Source organism: Thunnus albacares, chromosome 23 (assembly GCF_914725855.1).
Source record: "Thunnus albacares chromosome 23, fThuAlb1.1, whole genome shotgun sequence".
Classification (NCBI taxonomy): domain Eukaryota; kingdom Metazoa; phylum Chordata; class Actinopteri; order Scombriformes; family Scombridae; genus Thunnus; species Thunnus albacares.
In genome coordinates, this window is record NC_058128.1 from 15,106,660 (window position 1) to 15,134,630 (window position 27,971).

A 27,971-nucleotide genomic window follows, 5' to 3' on the forward strand; every position below is an offset into this window, starting at 1 on the left:
CTCCATTAAACCATTAATAAAGACACACAAGATATGTACACAGCACATGCTGATTCAAAGTCTACACAGGAACACACATTAACAATTACGAAAACAGAAAAGCTACTCTCTGTCATCCATCTTTATGACAACCAGAATTGGCTTAAAGGGGGCTGATGTCATTTTAAGCAAGGCTTAGAGCATGGTATTTGTATGTGGGTGTATTTGTGTCTGCGTTTGTGTGCCTCAGATCCTGTCTTGGGGGCTCTGCTGTTGCAGGTCAATAGTATAAGTGTCTGTCTGTCTCGTCCTGCAGAGCTCAGGTTAACTGCTGAGTGTAAGTGTTACCCTGTTCTAGGGTCGATTAGAGAGCACCCTGACCTTAGCTGTGAATGACCTCATCTTACCTGCTGCAAGGCTAACTCTGTATTTAGCTGCCGGCTGTGTTGACAAACAATTGACAAAACACATATTTGTACTTATTGTGAACAGTAGATTTTCCGGTGTGTTCATCATTTAGAGCTTGTTCAGTTGTTAGCTCACTCAGAACAAATAGGATCATCTACTCAGTTCCAAACTGGCACAAACTAACTGTTCATGAATTATGATGTGTGTGATGGCATCCGTGCTTATGATTTTGCATTTTTTTCAACTTTTCTTTTAAGTGGAAGGAGAAAACTTTTTTTTTTGGTGTCCTGGCAGTGATGCAAAACAGGACAGATTTTTAATGGCCCTCCAGTGAGGGTGATGTATCTTTCAATGAATGCCACACTTTCCCAAAAGATCAACTCAATAAATAGCCACTACATCTTCCTGTGGAAGGGCCATGGATCACACTCATTCTCCCTCTCCTCTGTCTCAATGTTTTTGCTTATGTAACACCTATCTTTTCCTCTGCTCCTCCCTCTCTATTTCTTTCCTCGAGCCTGCATTGTACCTTGGTGGTTGTCTTGTGAATATTCCAATTACAGCGATGTGTGTTTGACCTTTAAGTGAGCTGTAGGAGATATAGTTATCTGCCTTCCACTCTGACACCCAGCGTCTATCAATCAGTGTTCCAAGCCCCCACCCCTCACCACCCCCCCCCCCCCCACCCTCACCAGAACAGACTGCTCGACTGAGCTGGGTCTGGTGAAATGTGTTTGTGTGTGTGCGTGTGTGTCTGAAAGGTGAGAAAGAGATGGAGAGAGGGAGCTATCATGGGCACAGACTGTGACTGGGGCAAAGTAGGCGAAGAGGCTTGGAAGAGCCCAGTGATAAAAATGTAAAAATGCGTAAGGTTTGTGTGTGAACACATATACTATATATACATTCTTGTATATATATATATATATATAAAAATGTACACGTTTATGTGAACTACGTAAATGTATACTACATACACATTAACAGAAACAGAGGGAGAGAGAGAGAGAGAGAGATGTTAAAGTGTTTTTTTTTCTTCTTTAATCTGCCACCAGGCTGACTGAGCCATACTTGCATAAACAAAGCCTTTCCCAACAGCATCCTATATCACGCTTCTAAGAACAATCCAGAGTGAGCAGAGTCATACTTCTTTAGTTTCATTCTTGTTCCCCGTCCTTTTCCAAAGGGCTAATCTACATCTTTCATTGAATCAAGAATGGAAATTCACAAGAAATGCTCCTTTTTCAATTTCATGCTGAAGTAGCTCAAGTTAGTGGATGTAATTTCTCCTAACAAGAAAATTTATCACTCTGTCGCACACTTAGTCTGGCTATGTGAGAAAAGGGGCCTCCTTTCTGCATTTTTTTTTTTTTCTTGAGCTTTGATAAATGTGCCAAAAGCATGATCACTCCCTTCATAGCACTCTATACAAGGACAGAACAATTACAGTGGTTATTAAAAAATAAAACCTCTGGTTGAAATTTGAATGAAAGATAAATTACATATCATTTAGGACTGTAGTGAAGGCAATACAATATTAAGTCAGGACTAAGCCAAGAGGGGGGTGGGAGGTTATTTTATAAATATTGTAGGGACTTCAACTTCAGAGTCTGAGAATTATGTCATGGTACAGACACAAGCTGGTTGGCACACTCCTAACACAAAGAATATGGAAAGAACAGAAAGAAACACAAGTAGTTTCTAGTGATTTTGAGAGGGATTCTCTCCTCAAACATTTAAAACTTCTGCCAACAAAGAAGTATTTCCTCGCTATGAGAGAAATTCAGGGAAAGACTAACGATGCAAAAAACTCAGACAAATCCATTTGAAGTTTTGTGCAAATTATGATTATCAGGTTCACGCTGAATTGGATGATGAAGTCCAAACAGGTGAAAAGGAATGCATGAAGAATAGTATCGCTGAAACAATACCACGCATGGCCAAGCCACCAGGCTAATGTATATTTATCATGTAAACTTCTGATAAATGCATATGCAGAAACAATCAAATCTCTGGGTTTCCATTGGAAGATTTTGTACCATGGACTCAAGCGTGAAACCAATATCAGCTTAGTGTCTAGTCAAGCTTGAAGTGCTGCGCCTAGCCCACAAAGCATGTTCTGCATATGCTCATGGGCGTCACTTTTATCAGGGTGGAACAAGCAGCTTTCCAGTGCTATCACTGATCAATTCGTGCGAGTTAAGTCCCCCAGTGTGGGTAAATAAGCAGTGGTTAAGTCTTGATGAGAAATGGCAGGCTGTTTGGGAGGGGAACATAGGCTGGAGAGAGGCAGGCTTGTCTATCTCTGCTGCGGTGGATTCCTTGGCTGACTTCCATCATTAACCTCTGGCTACAGTATTCGCTGTATCTGCCCTAAACAAATTTTCAGTTTCCCCTTCCAAATGACTTGATTATAAATGGAGTTTGTTCCATAAATCAACTCTATAGACTTTATGTATGCCAAACTATTTCCTCTCAATTTGCCCCGAATTTAAAAAATATAGCCAACAATATTGCTGTTATTATTTTACAGTTCTAAAATGATACAGATGTCAGTCCACCTTGACAGCAAAGGGAGGACCTGACATTGGCTGATGCTCTATAAAACCCAGCAGCTTCAGCTCAAAAGCCTGCAGTGAAGAGAGCCAAAGCCAGCGCTAAGTAACATGTCAGTCAGTTCGTCTGTTTGGAGCCTTCAATTCCCCACGGCCTGAGCTTATTTACTGCATTTGTATGAAAAGCTGTGAAGAGGAGAGGGCTGAGAGCCCCGGCTGGCTCTCTTACATATGTATACAGTGTTTGGAGGCAATGCGTAAAGAGCATCTCCCCTTGCAGCCTGGTAGCATTACAACTACAAACAACTTGAGAGAAGGACAGAGCCATTCATATATTCAAAAATGGGTCAGGGATGAAGGTAATCGGAGCAGTAGAGAGTGTTAACAAGTGCAAAAAAAAAAAAAAAAAGATGATACCTGGAATATGTGAGCTGAGATTGTGGATGCATTAGAGAAAGAGAGCACCAGTGACATTAAAGATGCTACTACTTCTTGCTAGTCATCTTCTTAACCAGATTTGAAGTCATTTTAATATTAGTTAGAGAAGGGGAGGGGGGTATACACAACAAACCATTGGGCATGCGTTTCAGAGTCTGATTTGTTACTATTCATGGCTAAAGCGGAGAGGAACTGTAATACTAGACATGCTTGTTAAATTCACAACACTCCAAAGCTGCCTTCTAGCAAATCCTGTCTTTTGGTTGTCAGCTTAAGACACCCCGGCATATGCATATGTAGGATTTTTAAGCTCTGTTAAATGGATAGCGGTGTCGTGGCCTATCAAATGACTATAAGCCACTTGCCTTTTTTGGGGGGGAGGGTAGGGGAGGGGGGGGATCATTTACAGAAAAGCAGGCAGCAATGCGTTACCTTGTATGCATCGGAAGGCACACCGCCGCACGTGTTTTTCTCGATCCTCCCGTTAACTCCACATTACAGGAAAACAGAGCCATTTACATGGATATATTCAGGCTGTGTGTGACAGTAACACTCCAACCCACCATATTAACGGCTGGTACTCTGTTTAAGCCAACGACAGGGGAGTGGCAACAAACAATGACAGAATGCCTGTTTTCGATTGTGAGGCCACGAAAGATGATACACCATTCAACACCAAGGCAGTTTGCAAATAAATTATTGTGGAGGGTATTGAGCTGAAAACAATTGCTCAGTCCCCTCAGAGTATGTGTGAATGTGTATGCATGCCTGTATATGTGTTTGTGCTTGTGTGAGTGGACTTATAGATCCAGTGCCATTTATTTCCCAGAGCTGGAGCGGGGCAGTTAGGGAGGCGTAAAAGGAAATGAGTTGTGAAGTGGCCATTGATCCTGGCCTGCACTAGGTTGGCAAGAGACTGCAGGACTATTGGCTATAGTATGTGCTACTGAGTGGCTGCCTCTTATTTACACTGAGGTGGTTAACCCTGGCCCTGTTCATTTATCACTGGGCTAATGTGCTACACAGGAAAAAAAAAAGTGTCAGGTCAAACAAAAGGCCTCACCTAGATTGTTATAGTTGATAGTTATATCAACTGGCTTCCATTCAATGCATTTACCATTGAATTTGAAAATGTTAATATGCATGTGGTTTCTGTTTCACTTTTTATTTGACTTTTTGTAAGCAAAAAAAGCTTTTCAAGGTAAGTAAGCGCTGTGGCATTGATCTCACAAACAAGCGAACACACACACACACACACACACACACTATGATCTTTCTAGTTCTACCTGTGCTGCCCTTTGACCCGCTGTCCGCTCTGCCTTCACCGTAGCTCCCGACTGCTAGAGCATAAAATACCCATAAATGTTTATTTCCAGCAGATTTCACTCTGTCTCTCCACGTCTATCTCTCTCACGCTCTCTTCTCGATTCCTCCACCACCACCACCACCCCCCCCTTCTCTCCCTCCCTCCCCCTTACTGTCCCTTTCTCCTCGTCTCTCTTTCAAGTCTTGCAGCTTGACATTTCGCCGTGCTCTCAGGGGACTCCTGCGCGAAATGGAGTTACTGGGAGAGCGCCACTGTAAATTCCAGGAGGCCACATGTAATGTGTCTTAAACATAGATGGACAGCCCAGGTTTCAAGGAGCTGAAGAATGAGACGGAGGGGGGAAAAAAAGAGAGAGAGAGAGGGGGAGACAGAGGGAGACGAGGAGGAAGAGGTGGCGGCTGGATAGATAATAGAATAATACTGTGTTTTGTCTGGGGAAGGGTGAGCAAACAGTAGCTATGCTGTCATTCACACCCTATATCTTTAGTGTCATCGCAAAGGGGGAAACTACAGGCCTATATGTCACAGGCCTGTATGTACTAGTCTGTAGGGACTGACTGCCGATAGCCAGTCTTGAAATAAAAAGAAAGATGGCTTTCATTGTAAATAAGTCAGACACAAAGATTTCCGGGCAAGAGCTGTCTATTCACTGAAAGGGGAAATAATTTTACAAAGACATACAGTACATTCTGCTGTCCTAATGCTTCTCTAGCCTTTACAGAAAAAAAGCCTTATCTTCACACAGATGATGATGGTTAACAAAAGCCTCCTTTATGAAATTGTACATATTTCAGCAGAGGTCTTTCTCCTGTCCTGAGAGGTGATTGATGCACCAGGCCAGGGCCAGTGTCTTATTTACACAGTTGAGTGGGGCAATCTCAGGCCTGAAAGATAAACCTAATGAGCTTCTTTGTGTAAGGGTGCAAATGAGAGACACCATCCTCCCTCCCTCCCTCCTTCCCTTTTCCATCCAAAGGGACAGTCTGGGTGATTAGGCCTTTAAATTATGCTCAAGGGCAAAGCCCAGATTTGCATCTTAGGTACATGTGAGTGGGTGTGGGTGTGTGTGTGTGTGTGTGTGTGTGGGCACAAATATGGTATGGAGAGAAAGACAGAGAGGCAGGTGAAGGGCAGAGAGAGAAAGATGCTTGAGGCGTGTTTGTGAGAGGTGATGGTAGGTGAACATTGTGTGTCAGTATTTTAGAGAGAGTGAGTATTTACCTGCACTAAACAACAAACTTGAGTTGTAATAAGAGGAAGGTGAGTGCACATGTCACATGCTAAACAAGCATGCGCACGCGTGCACACACACATACACACACACACACACACATCATTTTGTCCTTTGTCTGTGGGGTAACTTTCTCCCTAATGACTTTCATTTTGGGGAGAATTTCATTTGCCCCTAAACCCTAAATATTACCCATCACTTGCTGTCAGATTTCTCATCCCTTCTATTTCCCCCAGCTAAACAGCTAGGAAGGCAGGTTAATTGCTGTCACTCTCAAGTTGGACCACTGCCTAGCTCTTGTGTAACGACAGGGGTAGCCTAGAAGTAAGATGGCACCTTGGCGCACTTATTGTAATTTATGTCAAAATGCTGCAGTCATTTAAATAGGGTTGGACAGTTTGCATTTTGTTGCATCATGTACCTCAGGAAAACACTAAAAAGCATACCTAACCAGTTTACCAACATGTAGAGTCTTGCCACTATCTCTTGTAAACTGCGTTTTTATGCAAGAAGACTGGTTTAGTGAAATAACATTAATAAATAAACAGCTGGGAAAATAAAATGTATGATTTTTTATATTTGAAGCCAATATTTTCCCATTGAGTTTATTGAGTCAGTCATCTGGATGAAGTAGCAGGCTGTAGTGACAGAAGGTTGTCCCCACAGCTACCCAGAGGTCTCTGGTTATTGGTTAAAAAGATTGACCCCACTACAGTACATAAGCCAGAGCCCCCATTTTGCTCTGAATATCAATACAGTTGTGAGCCTATTTGGAAGGGGCAGTAGACCTGAGTATTGGCTCATCAATCCTGCTGATAACCCTGGCAGGATTAAGTCTACAGACCACTGTAATCAACTAACAGGCTCATTATGGGACATTATGGTATAGATCCAAAGATCAATGCATGTCTCGCATGTACATACATAGCAGCACACAGTAGTATTAAAACATAAGACTCTCTGTGGCCGATGATAAATTGATTAATACTATGAGCTCAGCACATTTCTTTTTGCTCTTTTTTCAACAAGGGAGCTTTTATAGTGATCATTTTGCATAGTAATTAGGGCTGTGCAACATTCATCATTTGCTCTGATACATATCTGCAGCTGGCAAATTGCAATCAGATACAGTGGGTATCTAATCTGTGATCTCAAATCAAATTAGGTCTATTTAGACAACCTTGGGAATGGGGTGATGAAACCCTGACAGAAATTAGGGGCTGGAAATTCAATTGTGACACAATGGTTATTATTTAGATACAAGGATTACTGAGTGTAGGTTTCACATTGAAAAGAATGACCTGTATAAACAAGTATAAAAATATAAATCTAAAAAAAAAAATGTGCAGGATTTATAACGAAATAAAACAAGTGAAAGCTTTTAAAAATCTTACTTCATTTGTTTTGTTAGGGGGAAAAAACTCAAATATAAATATTTGAATATGGAAAAATCACTCCTGTGTAACTTAGTCTTGATCTATGTCCTATAAGCCTTTGGCCGAATCTAAGGCGAAGAGACCTTAAGATGCTGCTTTTCTAATTATAGCTGCAGGTGGTATTTTGGAGCTGCTAGGTAATGGCAGAACCCACAGGGACAGTGGAGAATTCATCAGTGCTTATTATTAATCATCCCCCCAGCAGCGTGATGAGAGACCGGAGCTTCTATACCCACTGGACCACTCAATGTCATTCCAAATATGGGTGGAAAATTACACCCAACAGCCTTCCTTCAAAATGGACTCAGAGCAGACGTGGACAGGAATTTTTTAGCTGCACACAGGTGCGAAAAAAAAAAAAAAATGCAAGCATGGACGCACGCATGTTTGACCATGCAAATGCATGCTTCATACACACACATGTAAGCTGTCAGTCACCTATACACACCTGCCGACATCAAAACCACCATCTTCAACACACTGACAACTACAAAACACTGCTGCTCTGTGCTAACAAATGTATAAAAATAATTTAGAAAAAAAAATCCTCCATCTTTCGTCTTCTCCCTTGGACCTTCGAAGAGATGCAGTGTGAGCGCGCCACAGGAAGTGTGTGTGAAGTTAACAGCACAGGGCCCCTGTTTTAAAAAGCCTCCAGAGACCTGTTAGCTAGACTGCTCATTTCAATGTGTCTGTCTCTGGGTTGGGAGAAGGCATGGACTGGCCTCTTTACAAGGCGCACACTGTCATACACCCCCCCCCCCCCCCCCCCACTCCTCTCCAACTTCACCCACCCACCCACACACACCACCACCACCACCACGTGATGTTAGCCGTCCGTCAATCTCAGAGATTTAACTAGACACTTTATGCTTACGTCGCTCTTCTCTTTCAGTGCTATGGCCTTTTTCTAACGACACAGCTTCACAGATGACTTACTGAGTTTACATTTACACACACTTTTCTCAAGTGTTAATAAGACTTTGTAATGTATGTTATATGTCTAAATATATCAATCAGATCTAAGAATTTTTAATCTAAATAAAAGTCACATTTATTATTATTTATTATACACTATGCCTTTTTTATTTTTTAATTGCTCTGAAAATTACTAAAATAAAATATAAAATAAAAATGCTAAAAATCCTTTCAAAGACATCTGTCACGTGCATGCTCAGTAGTGCAACCTAATGCATTAAAGTGGGGTCCAATGGTACAAGAGTTTCTTTACACCTTACTCTCTATCTCCTTCTATCTTATCCTATATCTGCAGGGAGTATCAACGCAGATAGAAGCCAGTCCAACACCTTCAAATGTAAAAGAGTGACTGAGAGAGGGAGAGAACTGACCCCAATCAGGTGTGTGTGTGTGTATAGAAAGAGTGGCAGAGTGTTGATAAATGGGGTGTGAGGCCACAGTGCTTTGATGCCGCTGCAGCCACCAGCAGGACCACTGGGGTTGTGTTGTGGATAGAGGATGGGGTGATGGGATGGGGTATGGGGGGGATGAATGGAAGAAGTGATGGGGGGGTGGTGGAGGGGGGCGCTGCAGGACATGCTTCACTTTGCCACGCTGAACCCCCCCCCCCTACCCCCACCCCCAACCCCCTCTGCACACATACACAGATGCAGACACACAGAAACACATTGGCATCTATTGCCCCGACCGAACTAACCACAGGGCTTCAGCTGCCTCCAAAAATACACACACGCACTAATACACGCTTGCATGAAAATTCCCATCAAGCCAAAAGGACAGCACGCATCATTACAAACCCGCGGCGTTGTCCCCCATCCACCCCAAAGCATGGCCCTCCGACCTCGTCTCCCACTGCTCTTTTGGCGAACTGTCAAAGCCATCATTCACCGTGAAAAGACACGAGAGACACTTGACTCCTTTACTCCGCTGGCGCCTGACTTTCACAACTCCTGCCCCCCAACCACCACCTCCCACACAACTCCCCCCCCCCCCCCCCCCCCCCCCCCCCTCCTCCCCCGCAGTCCATTCACCCTCAACTTGCTCTGACTGAGATGAATAGCAACAGTACAATGAAAAACAGATTTTTAAAAAGTTACCAAAAATGGAACTTCAAATGGGATTAGTTAGTGGTGCCTCCAGCCGAAACAACTCAGTTAAATCAATACAATAAATAACCAAAAGGACGGAGCAATACTATCAAATCAGTTCTGAAGTTGCTATGACAGAGAGAGGAAATGAGCTCTAAGTGTGGGTTAAAAAAATCTAAATCATTTTCTAAATGAGGGGAAGTGAGACAGAGAGACTTCATGCAAATTAGTCTTTCAAAAAAGTATCCTGGTCAAAGGTTTGTCTGCTGCTGTTGGGTCTGTGGTTAGAGCGTCTGAATCTGTGTGTGAGCCTCCAACTACTGCCGAGTTAGGAGGCCCTCTGGTGGATACAGCGCTGCCATGACACACACACACACACACACACGCACGCACACACACACACACTACCCAGACTGGTCCGTACAATGCTCTAACACACACATTCTTTCCCTTTCTGTGTCTATCTCTCTCTCTCTCTCTCTCGTGCACTCTCTCTCACACACACACACTCACATACACACACACACACACTCTCTCTGACTTTCTCACATGGCCTCACATGGCTGCAACAAGCTCTCTAATGTACAAATTCAAATACCAAAGAGGAAAACACAATAAAATCTACAACCAACTAAATAAGTCAACGTGACACATTTTTTTATCACTGCAGTAAAGGCTTCAGGCAAAACATGCTGTCAACACAACAAACTATCAAGAAAATTTACCAACACTCGCAAACAGACGATTTTTATAAACAATATTTTTTTTCATGTACTAAAAAAAACCACAAAAAAGCTCCCCGAAAATACACAACATAAAATATATCTGTGCATCCTGCCTATGTAGAAAAACCCCAGCGCTGCCTGAGAAGAGAGAAGAACAGAGCAGAGTGGGAGAGCGAGGGGAAAACAGAGTGAGAGAGGGAGAGCGGCAGAGAGACGAGACGGGGGAGAAACACAACTTACCTGCTGTTGTTGCAGATGCAGCAGCTCGACTGTGCTTACTTCGCTGCTTGTGTCACCAGCGCTTGATCTCCCATCTCTACTGCCAGCCTCTAATTGGCTGCTGCTTAGGGTGCTCATTCCATTTTGACTCATTGAACTGTTGCTTATTGTCTCTGTGGCCGACTCCTGCATCATCATGATTTAAAACCTAGAAGTGATTAAGAGGCACCGGTTAGGGCTCTTCTTGTTACAATTCCCCCCTTTTTCCCTCCTATTTTTTTTTTTTTTTTTTTTTTTTTTTACGCTTCCATTATCAAGCCCTCAGTCCCCCTCTGCAAATTAAAGCATTTAAAGAAGAGGGAGGGGGGAAAAGAGAAGAGAGAGGGGGGGGGGGGGGGGATGCAGGAGGAGCAATTATGCATTCATTGTGTAAATGAAGCAATACAAAGAGATGCACGTCCTGGTGCTATTTGAAATGGGAGGGGTATCTAAATGTGGCAAACATTTTTATCCACTAAAATTTAGGCATAAATCAAAGCTTTTAGAAAGAAAGTTGTATTATAATTGCTTTTTTTTAAAAATAAAAATACATTTGTAGGAAAAAAAAAGACAAAAATATGCTTGAACAAATTCACAAATTAATATATACATAATTCTTAATATCTCCACACTTTGCAACAGCCAGGCACCACAGACAGAAAAACAGAAGCACAGGCACTCCTAAAATATTTTCCGTCTTGAAGCTGTCAGATTTTTGGTGTGTGTCACATCTGAATGAAGTTGCCTAATGACGCAAAGCTAATCATGCAAAATTAAAATTTGGTGGCGGGGAGAAGAAGGAGGAGGACGAGGAGGAGGAGGAGGAGGAGGAGGAGGAGGCACCAAATCACATGGTGCAGGCTGGTGATGAACACTATAATGGGTTTGTCATCTTTGCTGTGGCTAAATAAAATCTGCCTTGCAGGCTTCCATAGAGGAAGGACGCTCATATGTCATTTATTGGCTTGATTCCTTTTTTTCCCCCCTCTTCTTTAATCAAACCTCATATATTCATTTATTTTGTGACTTTCTTTTTTTTTTTTTTTTTTTTTTACAAAACAAAGCATTAAACCAGATGTTGAGCTATCAAAGTTTTTGTGGTAGATACAAGACAATTTTTTAACAGCAATAAATAAATATAAGATTTATTAATTCTGTCAGCATCTATTAGATACAGAAAACTGGTGAAAGAGAAGGAAGAAACGAGGGAAGAAAGGGTAAAAAAAATCTATCACGAATATCACTAATGATTGTGCTAAAAACAGCATAAATTATGCATATTACCTCCTCTCTCTCCAGTAATAAATGTTTTATCATTTTCCCCTGCATTTAATGCTCTGTACCTTCACTGGGGCAGAGAGGAGCCCCACCAACATCACTCCACATTCTCACAATAAATAAAAGACATTCAGACCCAACAAACGGCAACTCTAAATGGACACCAGAATTATGGACTGTCTCTATTTGGAAAACAACTGTTTTTGATACTGCGCATTGAGATTTGATAAAATTAGAACAATTAATATTTTAAATTTTAGAAACACTGAAACAACTCCTAAAATCTGTTTCACACGACATTATTTCAATTCCTATTTCAACTGTAGTTTTGCCTCTTTCACTTGAAAAATACACACATTTTTACAGATTTTACAGCCTAACCTTTTTAATCTAGCGCCTGATAATCCACATGTATGCAAATAAAGTGGGATGAATGATGATTAATACTGTGTGTATTTGTGTGTGCATTTGTGCCCAGCTCACATTGGCACTTTGTGTATTCTTTGGCCCAGTAAATACTGTTTTAATAGAAGTATGTGCATGTCCTTCACTGTTTGTGTGTGCATGTGTGTATGTGTGTGTGTGTGTGTATTTGATGAGGGGCAGATACAGGACAGGCCTTAAAGGATGTCCACAGCCAGGATAAACAGGATCCAGGCAGAAAGAACAAACAGGGCTGAGCTGTTACACAGAGCAGGGCGACAGCTGCCTGGGACACAAGTAAATAGGGAAGAGGCCAGGACAAGGCGTGCTTGTGAACAAACAGGCCCCTGTTTAACACCGCACCGCTCACTACTGATGGAGAGAGACACGCAGAAAGAAAGAGAGAGGGAGGGGTGACAGAGAGAGAGAGAGACAGAGGAAAAAGAATAAGAGAGTGAAAGAGAGAGAAAAGGAGAGTGAGTGGGAGGGAGGAAGGTGGAGGTGGAGGTGGGGGTGGAGGGGGGTGGGAGGGGGTGGGGGGGGGGGGGACTGGCACAATGTGACATCCAATCCGGTGATGAATCTGAGCATAAGAAACTCAAGGCTGCAGCCGAGATCAGCCGGCTAATAAGTATTCAAATTAGGCATAAATTTTACATGCCCAATGTTTAAAATATTCAGAGAAAGACTGTCTGATTGCCTTTACTACGATTTTATGAACATTCTAATGGAGCCTGGATCTCTTTTTTTTTTTTTCTGCTGTCTTTCTTGGACCGGCGACGGATGTTCAGAAAACTTGAAGATATATGAGACAAAGAAATAAGGATTTTTAATAACATCTGAATGCAATGCAAACTACTGCGGAAGTCCAAGGAAAATTGCTACTTTGATATTAACAGACCAATGAAATTTGCTTTTAATGTGCTTACATGTCATTACTGACATATAAAATATTAATATAAAAACAGAAAAGGGCAAAAAAAAAAAAAAAAAAAAATCAGACCTTATAGCCTGAAAAAAAACAGAAGCACAATTTGGATTTAACACACAAACAATACAGGCCCGGTGCCTGGCTAAATCTCACTACTATAATTTTCCCTCCCTCCTCCAAAATGAAATCTATGCAATATGTCTAACTGCAACATAATGATAATGCAGATATATGCAAAGTATATTCGTAGAGATCAGATGGTGCTTTAACCTTAATGACAGCGGTGAGATAAATTAATTAGCCATCTAAAGGCGGCATTCAAATCTGCCAATTAGAATGTCAATTAGAAACACAGCCAGGCTGCAATGATGAGCAGGCTACCGAGCTGCGGATCTGACTGTGGGGGTGATGGAACTGTCACAGATAGAGACACACATATACATACACACACACACACACACATATACACACAATATTCAAGAGAGACAGATAGCGACAATATTCGGCACCTGAGGGTGTGACTGCATGCGTGTATCTGCATTTGAGTGTGTGTGTGTGTGTTTGTATGTGTGTGTCAACCGCAGGTCCTCTATGTGCTGTACCCTCTCCCTGAGGGGTACCAGCCCTGACCCTGGCTCAGCCTGTCCTAAACCAACCGGGTTCAGAAGGAAGCCACGCCACCCCCAGCTACAATATCGAGTGGGGTCTGCTGCTGTGCAGGCTGCTTTAATGCCGCATGAGTGAGGCTGCCGGCTTGCCCGCACGTGTGTTTGACATCCCATAAATTGCCGGTGTCCTGCATTTCAACACACCCGCCATTTGATGCTATTTCCTCAAGCCATAATCTTCCAATGAGGGAGAACCTAGACCACTTATTATCATGATCGGAAATAGAGAGGAGGGCTGTTATTGCCCTGGTAAAACACTGGTAATTCTGTAGATGTATAGCTTTGGGAAGGGAAATGATAGTGACACTTAGTGTTTAGGTTGTGGGTTGGTGGGAAGATAGTGAGAGACGCAGATAACTCGATGTTCTCTGAATTTACTGTCAATCGCTGATGGCTCCAACATTTCTATTGAGGTGGAGGCTCAAAAGAAAGAAAGGCATTTCCTGATGAAGCAAAGATAGACACACACTTTATTTGTAAAGCTTCAGACCAACTCCAGCTTTTGTCTCATTCCTTGTGCAACCATACCCATGCTTGCTATCCCTCTTCAGCTCGAGCAAATATTTACTCTCGAATCTTGCACTTACGCAAATCTGTCTCTTCCATCAGGTACGCAATCTGAGAAAGGGTCCTGACGACGCATTTAGCCCCGAGATTGGGAGAATTTCTCCTCTTTCTTCCAATAAGTGACACAACAAAGGTGTAAGGCGAATTGAGCCTTTCATTGCCTCACACGCACACACACACACACACTCTCTCTCTTTCGCACATACACACCAAACACACACCTATCATTAAAGGGGAAAGAAGCAGCCCTCCATCTTTGTTTGCGAGCTCTAAAAGCCCTTAATGTAGCCTCATTACCTGGCCTGTCTCCCGCTCTATCATGTGCAGTAAACACACACTATGACACTGGCCATCCATCTAGTGGGAATACACAGCTTTCTGCTGTGCTCTAACACTGTCTGGGGAACACTGGGGAATTTAACACACACACACATACACACACACACACACACACACACACACATTACGTTGTTAACACACAATGGGCTTGACACTGGTCCGTTCACAGTCTCTGGGCTATCCATTTTCAATGTGATGTTCTCCACTGTGTCTCTATCTAGAACACTGATCCATTCCCTCATTTTATATGCATGAGTTGCAAAAAATATTTTCATTAGGATGACAAAAAAGGAAGAAAGGGAAAAAAAAAAGAAAAAAAAGAACGGTAAATCTGTGATCCCAGACGTCCGTTCATTATCAGTTCACATTTCAGGTGGCTGGCTGGAATTCTTTTGGTTTGTAAGATCCAAATAAAAAAAAAATAATAGAAATTACATTTCACAGTCTGCTGACTCCTCACAGCTCTCTGATCAAGTCGAGATATGGTTACCATTTAAAATAATCACAGATTCTGTGCTTGAGTGAAATTAATTCATCATTGCCATAAGTTACTATGCATACAAAATAAAGAAGTAACTGGGCAAGGGCAAGGGCTCACATATTCAATACTTCAGATTGCTTAATAAATCAAAATGCCACATATGTGCTGACTAAAAAAAAAAAAAAAAAAAAAAACGGTGCTAAAACCACTGCATTTTAAAATGATAAATCTAATCTCAGACCAAATCATGGAGAGCAAAAAAAAGTTTTAAATTACTTAATCAGAAGGCCTTGCATACATTTATTCAAGGCTTAGCATAAATGTACGCCTTTAACAAATCCTTGATTATGATCATATGTTTGTTTGTATTTGGGTGTGTACTGTAATTTTTTTTCCTGGTAGCGAGTTGTCACAGCCCAGAGACACCACAAGCAGTTTATTACAGGCGTCAGCTTCAAGCAGTGAGTTTGGAGTCGGAAAAACGACCACTTGGAAAGCTACGTTCGACAAAACCCAGTCCTCCGGATTAAGTAAAGCAAGCCAGGCTGCCATGCCTTAGAATTAAAAGCTTCCTTTTTGGCACTAAAGGGCCACCATAAAAGAGCATTAATGACTACTTCTTATAAACCTGTGTATGGTAATGGTTTCTGCTCTCAGATAGAGGAATTTCAAAAGTGCTTCACCGGTGAATAAAGATTGCTTTGGAAAAAAGGGGGCTGAAGAAATCATATTTACAAAATCAGGAGTGGGGCCAAATGAAAAGAGATGAATATGAATAATGGACTTTGCTTTTTTTTCAGGATTAACATTATTCAAAGCAACAGAATCAAATGTGGTTATCTCCTGTCCAATGAGCCCTACATTGAGAAAACCTCAGTCATATTTCAATTCTTCATTTGAGCTGACAATAAATTGTAGTTCTGTGATAGGAGACATTCAGTCAAGAATGTTCAGAACTTAATTCTCTTCTATTTACAATAAGGAGATGAGGCAGAATAAGATAAAAGACAGACTATTTGCCACAGTGTGTAAGTGTCCCTGAATGGAGTGTGAGTGTGTGTCAGAGTCAGTGTTTGTGGAGTACAGAGGAGGAAAAAAAAAAAAAAATGACAAAGAAAACCAGAGGAAAGAGTGTAAAGTGCATGTTCAATTGTATGGTCTGCACAATGTCTCCTTAGAATCAAATGCAAGAGGCACTCATGAATAGTGTGCATGATACTATGTTAATACAAATTCATTTTATATGAATACAACCAGCTGTGAAATATGACAATGGATAAATAGTTATTGTACAATGGCTATCCAATTACTGGAAAAAAAAGAAAGAAAAAAAAAATTAAATTAAATCAACAATGAATCATTTCGCAAAAAAATGGGGGAAATATTTTAAGATGAAAATGTATCTCTATATTTGCCTTTGCTCAACAACAAAAAAAAAAACACAGCTAGAGCAATAAATGCAGACTTGTTAAATATATTACTGTAGCGCAGCACACCCCTAACAGAAAGAGAAAAAGAGGAGGAGAGAAACTAGTTTTCTCCTGCATTTAGGCTCGTCCCATATCATTTACATGTTCCCCATCAGCCACCTCATTCTGCTGAAGCAGGAGACAGCCCCGCCGCTGTGGGTGAGCAAGACAGTGACGAAAGCTGATCAGTCGGCTCTCATTTGCATATTTGCCAATTGCATTAATTAACTCGGCCCACCTAATCAGGGCTAATTGACCTATAAAGAGGGGAGACCTCATTGTCTCGTCCAATCATCTTTACCAAGAGTAGAGGAGGTGCGCCGGTGAATGCAGGGTACTTCCGACCTAACTGTATTTATAGACCTCATGCGTGGAAGTATTCCACTCAGAGAAGACACATTTTACTTTGTACCTGAACTAAAGCGATCAGGACTGAGCTGCTTTGACATGGAGCCAGAGTTGGAAAACAAAAAAAAAAAAAAAAGGAGAAAATGGACAAATTCTTTACACTGGTCCAGTGTTCTTGTCGAGGGGAGAAGAAAAATCAGAGGAGCTAATGACAGTTGCTGTAAAGCGGAGGATGGCCTGACTCTCCGGTCCTCTCGAAAGCGCGGCAGATCCAGCGGACAGGCGCAGGGAGCCAGCCGCGGCCGGCACAGCTACAGAGACATAGCTCATTGTGACGTTTCCAGTTATTTCTGGTTGATTAGGGCCATTATGTCTCCAGCTCTGATTTATGTTGTCATTCCCCCTCAGCAGTCCTGCATCGATAGATCTTAATGAATTGGTAAATAAGGGTGAAGATTGCAGTTGACAACACCGCAACATTCCTCATTCATACCAGACAAGATTTATGTAACCAATTAGGGGCATAACAGGAGGGGACTGGTCAGGAGAAAAAAATAATCTTTCCACAGGAAAATTACCAAAGTCTAACCCATGAAAAAATAGATAATGGGCAGTCTTTAACACTGGCTTAGTCACACTTTCTCCATGCCCGGTTGGGGACTTTAAAACTGCTCGGAAGAAAGGATCACTCCTGCTCCTCTTAGGATTAAGAAATTGATTTTACAAAAATATACAGAGACTGGTTGACAGTTTGTACTGACTGACTGCTTCACTGCACCTCTCTGTTTTAAAAAACACACCCAAATGCTCACTCCACATCTAAATAATGTCCAAACTAAAGATGTTGATGGAATCAACAGATTTAAAAAATTAAGACCTTGCCAACAAAGCACCACTTTGATATGGAAATGTTACATTCAAGAAGCCACTCTCCTCCCAACCAGCCTTGCAATGAAAATGAGAAGTAAGGGGCGTATATCTGTGTGTAGGTGTGTGTGGTGGGGGCATACGAATCAATTGTTCACATGTTTGATACATCGACTGAGAAATAATGATTTGCATTTTTTAATAGTCTCATATTTCCATTATTTAATTTCTCTACACCGGAGTTTGAGGAATCTGTTAGCAGACAAATAAAGGCCTCTTTGTCATTAAAAAAAATTCAGATAAAAGTGCTGATCATCAATAGCCAGCGACAGGCCAGGAAGACCCATAGGGTAGGAGTGAACAGAGGTGGAAAATTAAAGCAGAGTGATACGGGAGCCGGCTCCTTTCAGCCTCTCTCCCTTCAAGCACATGCAAATGAGGCTGTGCTGCTTAACTGCATCATTTATGTGGATAATAGCGGCATCATCATTACGGGAACTCAAATTAAATTACATCACAATTAGCATAACAAAGTGATTGGTTAAACTTTCAAAACAAATAACGCAGCTCTGCTAATGAACAGTGTTAATTGGCCAGTGTGCATTCTAAATAAAACATGTAGGTAACATGTGTTTTAGTTAAACAATTTTAAAATTCTTTCCCCCCCCCTCCCTTTTTTTAACATCATGAGACAGATGTGGAAAAAGAGAAAAAAAAAACAAAAAAAAGAAGACTCAAAACTGGATATTGCCAGGGGGATTTGTAAGCTGAAATATAAAATGTGTAGCATTTAATTTTATTGCGCTAAAGAACCTATTATATGCCAGACTCTGGAGAACAATGTAAATTATCTGCCTTCAAAATGGAGTTTGGCCAATTCTCCATGTGAACTAATCACATAGCTCATTATGCATTAGGGTATTAAATTATGAAGAGGAGTCCCTTTCGCATTCCTGCACAAAGGCCTATGAAATGTTAATAATATGCCCACAATAGCCCAATACCATGCCTTGCTCACCCTCATCAATATTTAAGTAAACAAATTATCCCACTTGCCTTTGATAAAGATAATTAGTGCTTTACCGATTATCAATCTTGTGACCTCTCTCCTCTTCAAACTAAACATCTGCTCTTAAGAGTTTGGGATTTTTTTTTTTCTGCACCAAGAGATGGGAGAAAAACAAATAAGTCAAACTTAAAGTAAAAGCTTTGCCCTCTCAAAACACATGTCTGCAACTGATTAATATTTGATTGTTATTAGCTTATGAAAGGTTATACAGTGGCTGTGCTCCTTTTTTTTTTTCCAGCATAGTGGTGAATCTCTGTCCTCTTGATTTTTAATGAACAATGATTAGCTTAGCAAGCAAGCAGCAACATCTGAAAATCACCAAAACACACCGACCAACTAGTGCAGCAGCAGAAAATACCACAGTAATTGAGTTCACACACACACACACACACACACACACACACACACACACACACACACACACGTACGTGCACGTGCTCATACAGACACGCAAACACAAAGGCGGTGCACACACACGCGGTGCACACTCACTTGTACGGATGCACACACACTTACGGGCACACACACTGAGCCATTCATCAGCACTAATTAAGCAGCAGATTAACAGAGCCCGCAGACCAAGGCTGCACGGTTACACAGTGGGACGACCAGCGGGGAAGGCAGGAGACACAGCCTGGCAATAAAACACAACCATTAAACACAGCAAAGAGCCTGGAGTCGACTACAGATGACAGAGGAGTGATGGATGGATGGGTGGATGAATGATGGATGGATAGATGGATGGATGGACAGAGTCAGTCTGACTTTTTTTTTCTTTTTTTTTTTTTTTTTTTTTTTTACCTGAAGGTGAGGAGTGCCAGAGAGCTTGACCAGAGAACAGAGTGCTTGCCTCTGCCACCGCCGAGGGTGTCTAGCAGCAACGGCCACAAGTCGACTGGTGTCACCGCGTGGAGAGGCAACACTATCTGTGTCATCACTCCAGCCGTGTTTATGGGGGATGGCATCATAAACAAGCCAGCTCCCCCCCGCCACCCGCCACCCAGCCCCCGCCCCAGTTCCCCCTGCTCCCTCTCTCTCCTCTTCTCTCCTCTCCTCTCCCTCTCTCGCCACCTCACCACCACCACCACCACCACCGCCGTGCCATTCATGCATACTTAAATCACCCTCGCCCCATTAAAAAAAAAGAAAGCCCAGACGCCTCTCCTGACAATTATTCTATCATTTCCAGTTGTCACCGGGGCAATTACCGACCCGGGCCCCCTGTGCGGGTCGGACATGCAGGCCCGATGGAGAGGCTTGAGTTGGGGGAGAGAGGTAAAAGAGTGGGAGAGAGGACAGCGGAGGGAGTGTGTGTGTGTGTGTGTGTGTGTGTGAGTGGATATGTGTGTGTGTGTGTGTGTGTGTGCATGTATGTATGAGTGTGAATGGAAGGGGGGTAGTGTACAAAATGGAAATTTATGACAGAGACACGGTGGCTTCTTTCTCTCCTCTCACTGGAAATAATTAGACCATCATTTCTTATGCTTGCCACTGATGAAATATATCACAATTACTGGAAAACACTACTTATCATTTCATTCCCCATTTTTCTGGAAATGACAGACATAGCAATTATTAGTTTGGTCTCTATTTTGCTGTCTTGATTTAAGGAATGACCTTCAACTTTTTTTCTATTTATTTATATCAATTACTTTTTACAAGTAAGTAAAAACGTGTTTCTGGACGCATTTGGGAGCAGATGTGTAGCAGTGACTGTGTGTGTAGGTGCTCTGTGTGTGTGGGTGGGTCCTGTGTGTGAATGAGAGAGCGTGTGTGTGAGAGTGTGTGAGGGGATCTTCATACGGGGAGTGCTGTGACTCCTCGCAGGATGCTTGCCGGCTCTCCCTTTGCACCTCGCCTGCATGCTTACCAGGCAGCTCGCGCTGTTCTCCCTCTAATCGCACATCTGCTTCTCTGAACACTCTCTCTCTGTGTCTCTCTCTCTCTAATGCAAGTGCACACACACACACACACATACACACACACACACACACACACACGCACACCGCCGGACTGGCTCTCTACTTTGCTCTATGTAGCCGGCATCGCCGAGTCGAGAGGGAAGCGGAGAGCAGAAGCAGGGCTGGAGGACGCCGCTACGAGAGGTCCATTCGCCGCAAAAGGTATGTGTCTGGCTTTATTCTAGTGTGGTTCAGTGCTTTTCTCTTCAGCTCTGATTGTGTGCATGTCAAAGTGTGTGTGTGCAGATGTAAAGAGTCTGAATGGGATTAGTGAAGGGCTGAGCGGCAGTTGGTAGCCTCCACACCGTGCTCTGGCAGAGTGTATAGGGCTCTTAAAAACAATTAGCCATATCACATCCATGCATTACCAAGTAACGCTATCACAAAGCACTGCTACGATACCACAAGTACACATCCAAACAAGGTCATAAACAGTCTATGACTACAAAAGAGAGAGGGAGACAGTGACAGATAAAAATGACCTACCTTTTAAACAATGAGAGAGAAATCCACTCTCCCCGATAAGAAGCATTTGAAGAAGTATTCTCAGAAGCCTGGAAGCACTAGTGTGTATCAAAAATGAAGAGAGGAGGAAAAATGCCACTAGTAGAAAACAGAGCAAGTGGAACAAAAAAAGGAGAAAAGAAAAAAAAAAAAAGTAGAGAGAAACTAGCTGACGCTTACTGTCAAAGACATCACCAGAGAAGTATTTACAGCGGTATTTACAGTAGTGCGAGGGGAGAGCACCTCTGCCTGGTCACGTCTGAGAGACAGTTGCCGTTTCAGTGCTGCCTAATTAAAACAAGTCAGGCAGCCCCGCTGGATTGTTTTGACGCCTGAGGACCAATAGTACACAAAAACCAGTGGCTTGATCGGTGGGGTAGGGGGGCTGGTCGTGGGGAGCGGAGAGGAGGGGGCGGAGGGTGGCGAGAGTTGGCAATGGAATGGTGTGTGTGTGTGTGGGGGGTGTAACTGTGTGTGCCTGTGTGTGTGTGTGTGTGTGTGTGTATAGGGGGGGGTTTCAGAAGAGGCGTTTTGTAGAGGAATCTGCGAGGGGAGGGAGACCACAAAGGTTCAGAACTGGGGCGACCTCCAAACACTGACGGCTCCCTCACTTTTTCTTAGACAAAATGCTAAGATGATGCTTTTTGAGACTCCTTTGCTATCACCACTGTTTACCCTCTAAATACCTTTTTTATGACAAGCTTGAAACATCGCACCTGGCCAAACTCAAAATTCGCTCTCAACATACAAAAAAAGTGGAAGATAAGATATAAAAATTTTTAAAAAGTGAAAACACGCAAGCCGACAAACATTTTTTCACAGCTTTTCCCCTTCAGCCACAGTTTTTTTAAAGCTTGGTTTACCACTTGATAAAAGGCAAACGTGTCTGCACAGATGTCTTACATGAGGATTCAGATATTTGAACAAGTCTCGCCTAATGAATTAGTACAGTATCTCTAACTGGAACCGCAAAAACCGCCGGTCCCCACTGCCTGCTAAGGAAGCCGACGAAAGCTGACGTGAGCTGAATTAAGCTGGGCTCAGATGTGCTGAATGTGATGTATCGACATGTTTCCCCTACTGTAAACAATGCACACCAGGCAATGAGATGGAACATTTAGGGCTAATGGTGTTTGCTAATCCTTGTGTCTTTTTTTTTTTTTTTTTTTTATTCCCCCCTTTCTCTCTTTCTCTCTCTTCTTTCTCCTCTCTCTCTCTCTCTCTCTATCTCTCTCTCTCCCTTGCATGCCACAGATGTTTTTCTTAGTTGCTCCAACAGACAGGAATCTACTGGCAAGAAGAAAGGCTCGGTCTTCCCCAGGAGAGAGGAGTACAAAGCCCCCAGTCTGCTCACAGCAGATGCAGAAAGCGAGTCCATCTGCCACCAGCTCGCTGTACCACATGGGCCTGAGAGATTTAATACAAGAGGGGACTTTTTTTTTTTTTTTTTTTTTTTACATCTGCCTACATAAGTTTGAGCAATATACATAGAATCAAATACAAACACACATCCATATCTGGCAGAGATGCAACTCCAAAATTAAATTCACACTTACACCAACAGACACACGCACATGCAGGCATACAAGCAGCCACAGCATGAGGTTATGGGGAGTGCAAGAATTTAAAGAGAGGCACCCAGGGCAACTATGACTGATTTATTTAGGAAAAGATGTAGCCCCTAACGCGAGGTAAAGACCACTTGAACTTGCAGCTCTGAGCGGTGCACTGGCATGATTTAACAGGCTCTGAATAGCACATTATCTCCCCGGCTCCGCTGGAGCATATTTCAGCCGTATGATATCATTATTAAGAGACCAACACAGACCAAAAGATGTAGCATTTTCATTAGTGTCAGCTGTCTGAGCTCTGAGGCAGGAAGAGTAAACACTAAACAATCATGGCAGAGTGAGAAAGACAGCGGGAGTTGTGGCAAGCCAGAGAGAGAGAGAGAGAGAGAGAGATGACAAAAGTGCAAAAGCAAGCAAAAGAAAAAAAAAAAAAATAGCGACAGAGAGAGGCAAAGGGGGCTAACATTAAACAACTGCTGTTAATTGCTGTAAGCATCCACATTATGCCAGTAATTTCTCCCATTTCTCTTTCAGCACTAAAGGCTTCAGGCTAGAAAGCTCCTTCAGCCCCTTTAATAAACTACTCAGAGTGCCTCACTGGAAAAGACAAACAAGAGGCCCCTGGCCTTAGAAACATTCGCTTCACTAGGGGGAATGCTATGCCTATTTCTACACAACTGTGACAATTGTGTGCCTCCTCCCTTCAGGTATTTATTCCCTATGTCTCTTCTTCCAGTGCTTTCTGCTGCCAAGGTCAACGGAGACAAACAGGCCCACCAGCGTCTTGATGTGGTGGCAGCAGAACAGTGAGAGGAGAGAGAGAGAGAGTGAAAAGGGGGGAGAGAGAGACAGACATGTGTAACGGGTACAGTGGGGAGGAGTGGTGGGGAAGGGTGGTGGTGGTGGCAGCAGCTGGTTACCAACCCTGGCAAGAGCAGCAGCGGTGGGGGGAGCAGTGGATCTCTGATGCAGAGCGCCGCCGTGACAACGATGGCGACGGATGTTGCTACCCATCTCTGTGGCACTGATATCATTTCCATAGTTTACACACACACACACACACACACTACCACTAACTATTCATTTTCAATTAAAGCCACCATCAAGTGCATTGCCTCTGGGGCATTAGACAAAGTCTTCACAGCAGTTTCCCCTTGTTGTTTCTGCCACTATCACTGCAGCACTACCAAGTCACCACAAAGTACAAGTGTTGTGGATTCTCTGTGACTGCGAGGGGTATATTTATTGGCGCCAAAGTGCAAAGAGCATCAACGATGTTCACTTTGTGCTGGGAGGCTTTCCATTTGTATTGCCTCCCCCCTTGTCCATTCTCACATTTAAGAGCCAGTCAGACAAAATGAAGTGATTTCACCATCTGCTAAAATATGCTGAACTGCTCCTAACAACTCTAACATGGTGATAACCAGTGTTTCCAAAGAACAAAACACCACACATATGAAATAAAGCACACACATCAGCCATATTCATTAGTTGTCACATAAATGTTCCACAAGCACAATTCATGAGCCACTTAGTCCTGCCTACTTAAAAAAAAAAAAGCCAAATAAGGCATAGGGGGTAGGGCTCTTTTTAGTCCTGGGCAATGTTGATCACACGATATGTTGCTTATGGCCAGAGAGCAGAGACCATTACGGACCGGTGATTATATAAGTGGTTGGAAGGCAGCACCATTTTAATTTACTGTACTAAAGCACCAGGGTATCCATGGCAACTTGCCTTGCACTGTGCATTCAGAAAATCCCTAATGAAATGCCTATTAAGTGGCTGATAATGATAGTGTCCAAATATATTTGCATATGTGTTTCACTGCAAAAAATAAGAGAGCAATGAATGAAAGAAGAGAGGGGCCTGATTACTGCAATCACCATTATTGATTTAGTTTGGTTTGTTGACTGAAAAAGTGCAGTTATTTTTAGGAAATATGCAATTTATAAATAAGTAAATACGACATAAATGCAAAGTGTTATGTATAAAGTATATCTATTAAGTATTGCCTTTAATAAAACTTATACAAGGAAATAAAAGTTGTAGCAGTGGGTGTGAATTGAGGGCTCATTGCTTTCCTCTGGGAGTCTCCACATGTGACTTCCATTTGCGACTTTGGCTGAGTGCCCAACAGGACATCCCTGAGAGAGTGTTTGCTTGACTCAATATCAACAGCCCGAGTAAGCGGCTGTGGGGGAGACTCTCCGGCCAAACCCGGCCTCGGGTTCCTATTGAAAATAAACTAGGCTGTACATTCAGTGGGCCCAGAAATATCAACACGCGCTGCAAGGAGCCACGTATAGCACTCAGCAGCGTTCCGCTGGTGCCTCTCCAAGGCTTAATGATACCTGCACCTCCCCTCCAGCTGCTTCTACCGACGCTGCTGCTACACACAGACGGCAGGCGGGCGGGACTTTAAGTATACATTACAGCAGAAAAATAAAAAGAGATCGAAATGACAGAAGTCAGACAGTTCAAGCTGACCGGGCCTCTTGAAACGAAGGAGCTGGTAGACTAGCGACAGACACTCCAGGTTAAATTGGCCCTCCTGTGCCTCCTCTTATTTTCCCACAACCACAGCTGCCTCTAACATCCCCCCCCCCCCCCTCTCCCCCCACTACCTAAAAAAAAAAAAAAAAGCTTTTCTTCAAAAGCGTATTTGAATTAAACGAGTTGCTGAAATCAAAGGCACGGCTGAGCCGGGTAAATTTAAACAAGCAAGTGCGGCTCACAGCAGTTTACCTGTTATACAGCAGATTGGAATTAGATGAAAGAGTGGAGCATGGCAGACAACTTCCCTTTTTTCACAGTAATAGATATTATCATATCGTCAAGGTGGCTGCAGTTTAAATGAGATTCCTACTCAGAGAAAAGCACATGCAACTGGGTTGTTGTTTTTAATGTTCATGGCCGCTGAGATCATAAAGATTAAGGAATAGCTTTAAAAAATGTGAGATACAATAGTCGTTTCACGCATTCGGATTTCCTTTTAGGGATGAATCTGAAACCCATTTATGACAGTGATCTGTAGTGTCTAAGGATCCCACAGCACCAGCTCTGCCAAAGAGATTATCATTCCCAGAACCATGGCTACACAGTTGAATGGCAGCAAGACAAGCTCCACTGGCAGTCAAAAGAGCACAACACCTGTATATGCTATGCAGCAACCACTATCTAAGGTCCAAGGAATCCTGTCAATGCATTTGCAAGTAGCAATGAAAAATAATTCCATGCGGGATGACAGAAAAATTAAACACTGACCATGAATTAGATAATGGAGAAAGTTTAGGGATCGTCTCCAGAAGCTATTGAAATGTGGAGCTTTCTGTTCTTTGGCCTGGAGAGTGGACTTCAGAGTCCTCTGATTACCTCGGCCTTCTGACTTACTGCTGACACAGTGGCTATCCATTCATGACTAAAACACCATTCAACTAGACACCAGTTACACCTAAAAAACCCTGATCAAATTAATTCAGGAAAATGGCATTCCAGCAAAGAATAATAAACTCATTATATGGAAATTTCAAACTCTTCTATTCTCCACACCGCGGCTAATTCAAACCTAATTTTTACTAGCCACTAATTTGAGGGCGAAGGGCGGGGGATAGGAATTACATCTGGAGGTAATTCATTGTGTGGAACTGAGCCCAGTGGAGGCTATGATACCCCCATCCCCCCACCAAAAAAAAAAAAAAAAAAAAAAAGAAAATAGAGAGACAGACAAGACATAGAGAAGGAACTATTTAGGAGAGTGGAACTTCCGGAGCACTGAAATGACACTTTTCACAAAAATGTTTTCATTATGCTGTCACCAGACACGGGCTGGAAAGGATATAGGTGCTGCAGGCGCAGGCAGAGAGACAGAGAGAGACACTGATAAATAAGAGAGAGAGAGAGCGAGAGAGAGAGAGAGAGAGAGTGAGAGAGATTTTCAGGAAATGTGGGAGTTTCTTATATGGTTCAAGCTCCTCCAGACAGCTGCGCTGGTTCAGGATTTAGTAAATAGCCAAAGATGTGAAGTTTAAGAATGGGTGTGAGTGGGAGGGTTAATTTTGACTCTACAGTTGGGTGTTGTGCCCGCTCTAAAGGCTCAGAGTTTATGAGGACGTCTCCCTCTCAAGTGACCAGCTACATCTGGCCTGCCTAAGTGGGCTGCCTAATAAATGGCACACTTTGCCAATGATCTGCACTTTCAAAGCACAGAGTAAAGGATATCCAGCTGTATCAATTTCACTGTATGTATGCAGACTTAACAGTTATTTGCAAGAAAGTATTTGTAAGAACACCATTATCAAAAGAGGAGGAGAGGACTTGAAATTTATGTTAGTCTGTGAGTGGACACACAGCGTTTCAAAGACATTTTTTCTTAATTACACTGAAAGCATGACAAAGTCACACTGAAGAAGTAGAGAGAGCGAAATATAAAGTTTAGCTCCCAACAATCAGGCACAGTGAAAAATCCCTGCAGGAGGACATTAACATGTGATAGAGAAACTTGCCTTAGTCCCTTCCACAGCAGAGCCCCCCTGCTCTCCACTTCCATCCTTTGCCACCCCTCCAACACTAAATGTGTTTTCCAAATGAAAATAAACGGACTCCGACCGGTTTGAGGCAGTCATACTCTGGAATATGAGATCAAATAAAGGCTTCTGTGGAGGCTGAAAGGAGAAATGAAATGGCTTCTGAGGGGAGATGTACCGAGTAATAAAATTACTCCTTTATATCTTCCTAAACAGCACATGTTCCCCTGGAGAGGGTGAGGGCTTCACTTTGGTCAAAGACAAGTATGCAAGTGGCAATTTTTCCTTCAGGGAAGATTCCCTGATACACTTCTTGAGACTTGGCGCACTGCAATTTTCTTGAAAACGAGAAACTATTTCAGCAACAAGTTAAGCGGAACTTTGGAAGTTTCACTTTGATGATGTGCTGGTACACGCTGTCATTGAAAGGTATGTTCCATTAAATTGGAACAGCAAGATGATTCATAAGCCTATTGCTTTTCAATGAGTTCAAACTAGGCTGAAATGTTCAGATGAACAGTTGTATTTTATACTAACACGTGCAGTTGG

General features: G+C 42.6%; 1 protein-coding gene across 7 annotated transcripts in view; it reads right to left on the reverse strand.

The window, feature by feature from the left end:
* The window catches only part of foxp2 (forkhead box P2), a 104,887-nt gene that overhangs the window by 51,799 nt on the left and 25,117 nt on the right, over window positions 1–27,971 (reverse strand). For 5 of the 7 annotated variants that reach the window (XM_044343302.1, XM_044343298.1, XM_044343299.1 and 2 more), the window contains one exon: window positions 10,403–10,589. The exons of 1 other annotated variant lie outside the window; for it this stretch is intronic. In XM_044343302.1, coding sequence (XP_044199237.1) covers window positions 10,403–10,579 — 177 coding nt within the window. In that variant the 5' untranslated portion in view covers window positions 10,580–10,589. Of the gene's footprint in view, window positions 1–10,402; window positions 10,590–21,307; window positions 21,577–27,971 lie in introns of those variants that run through there. One more of the 7 variants, XM_044343301.1, reaches the window with a different exon arrangement.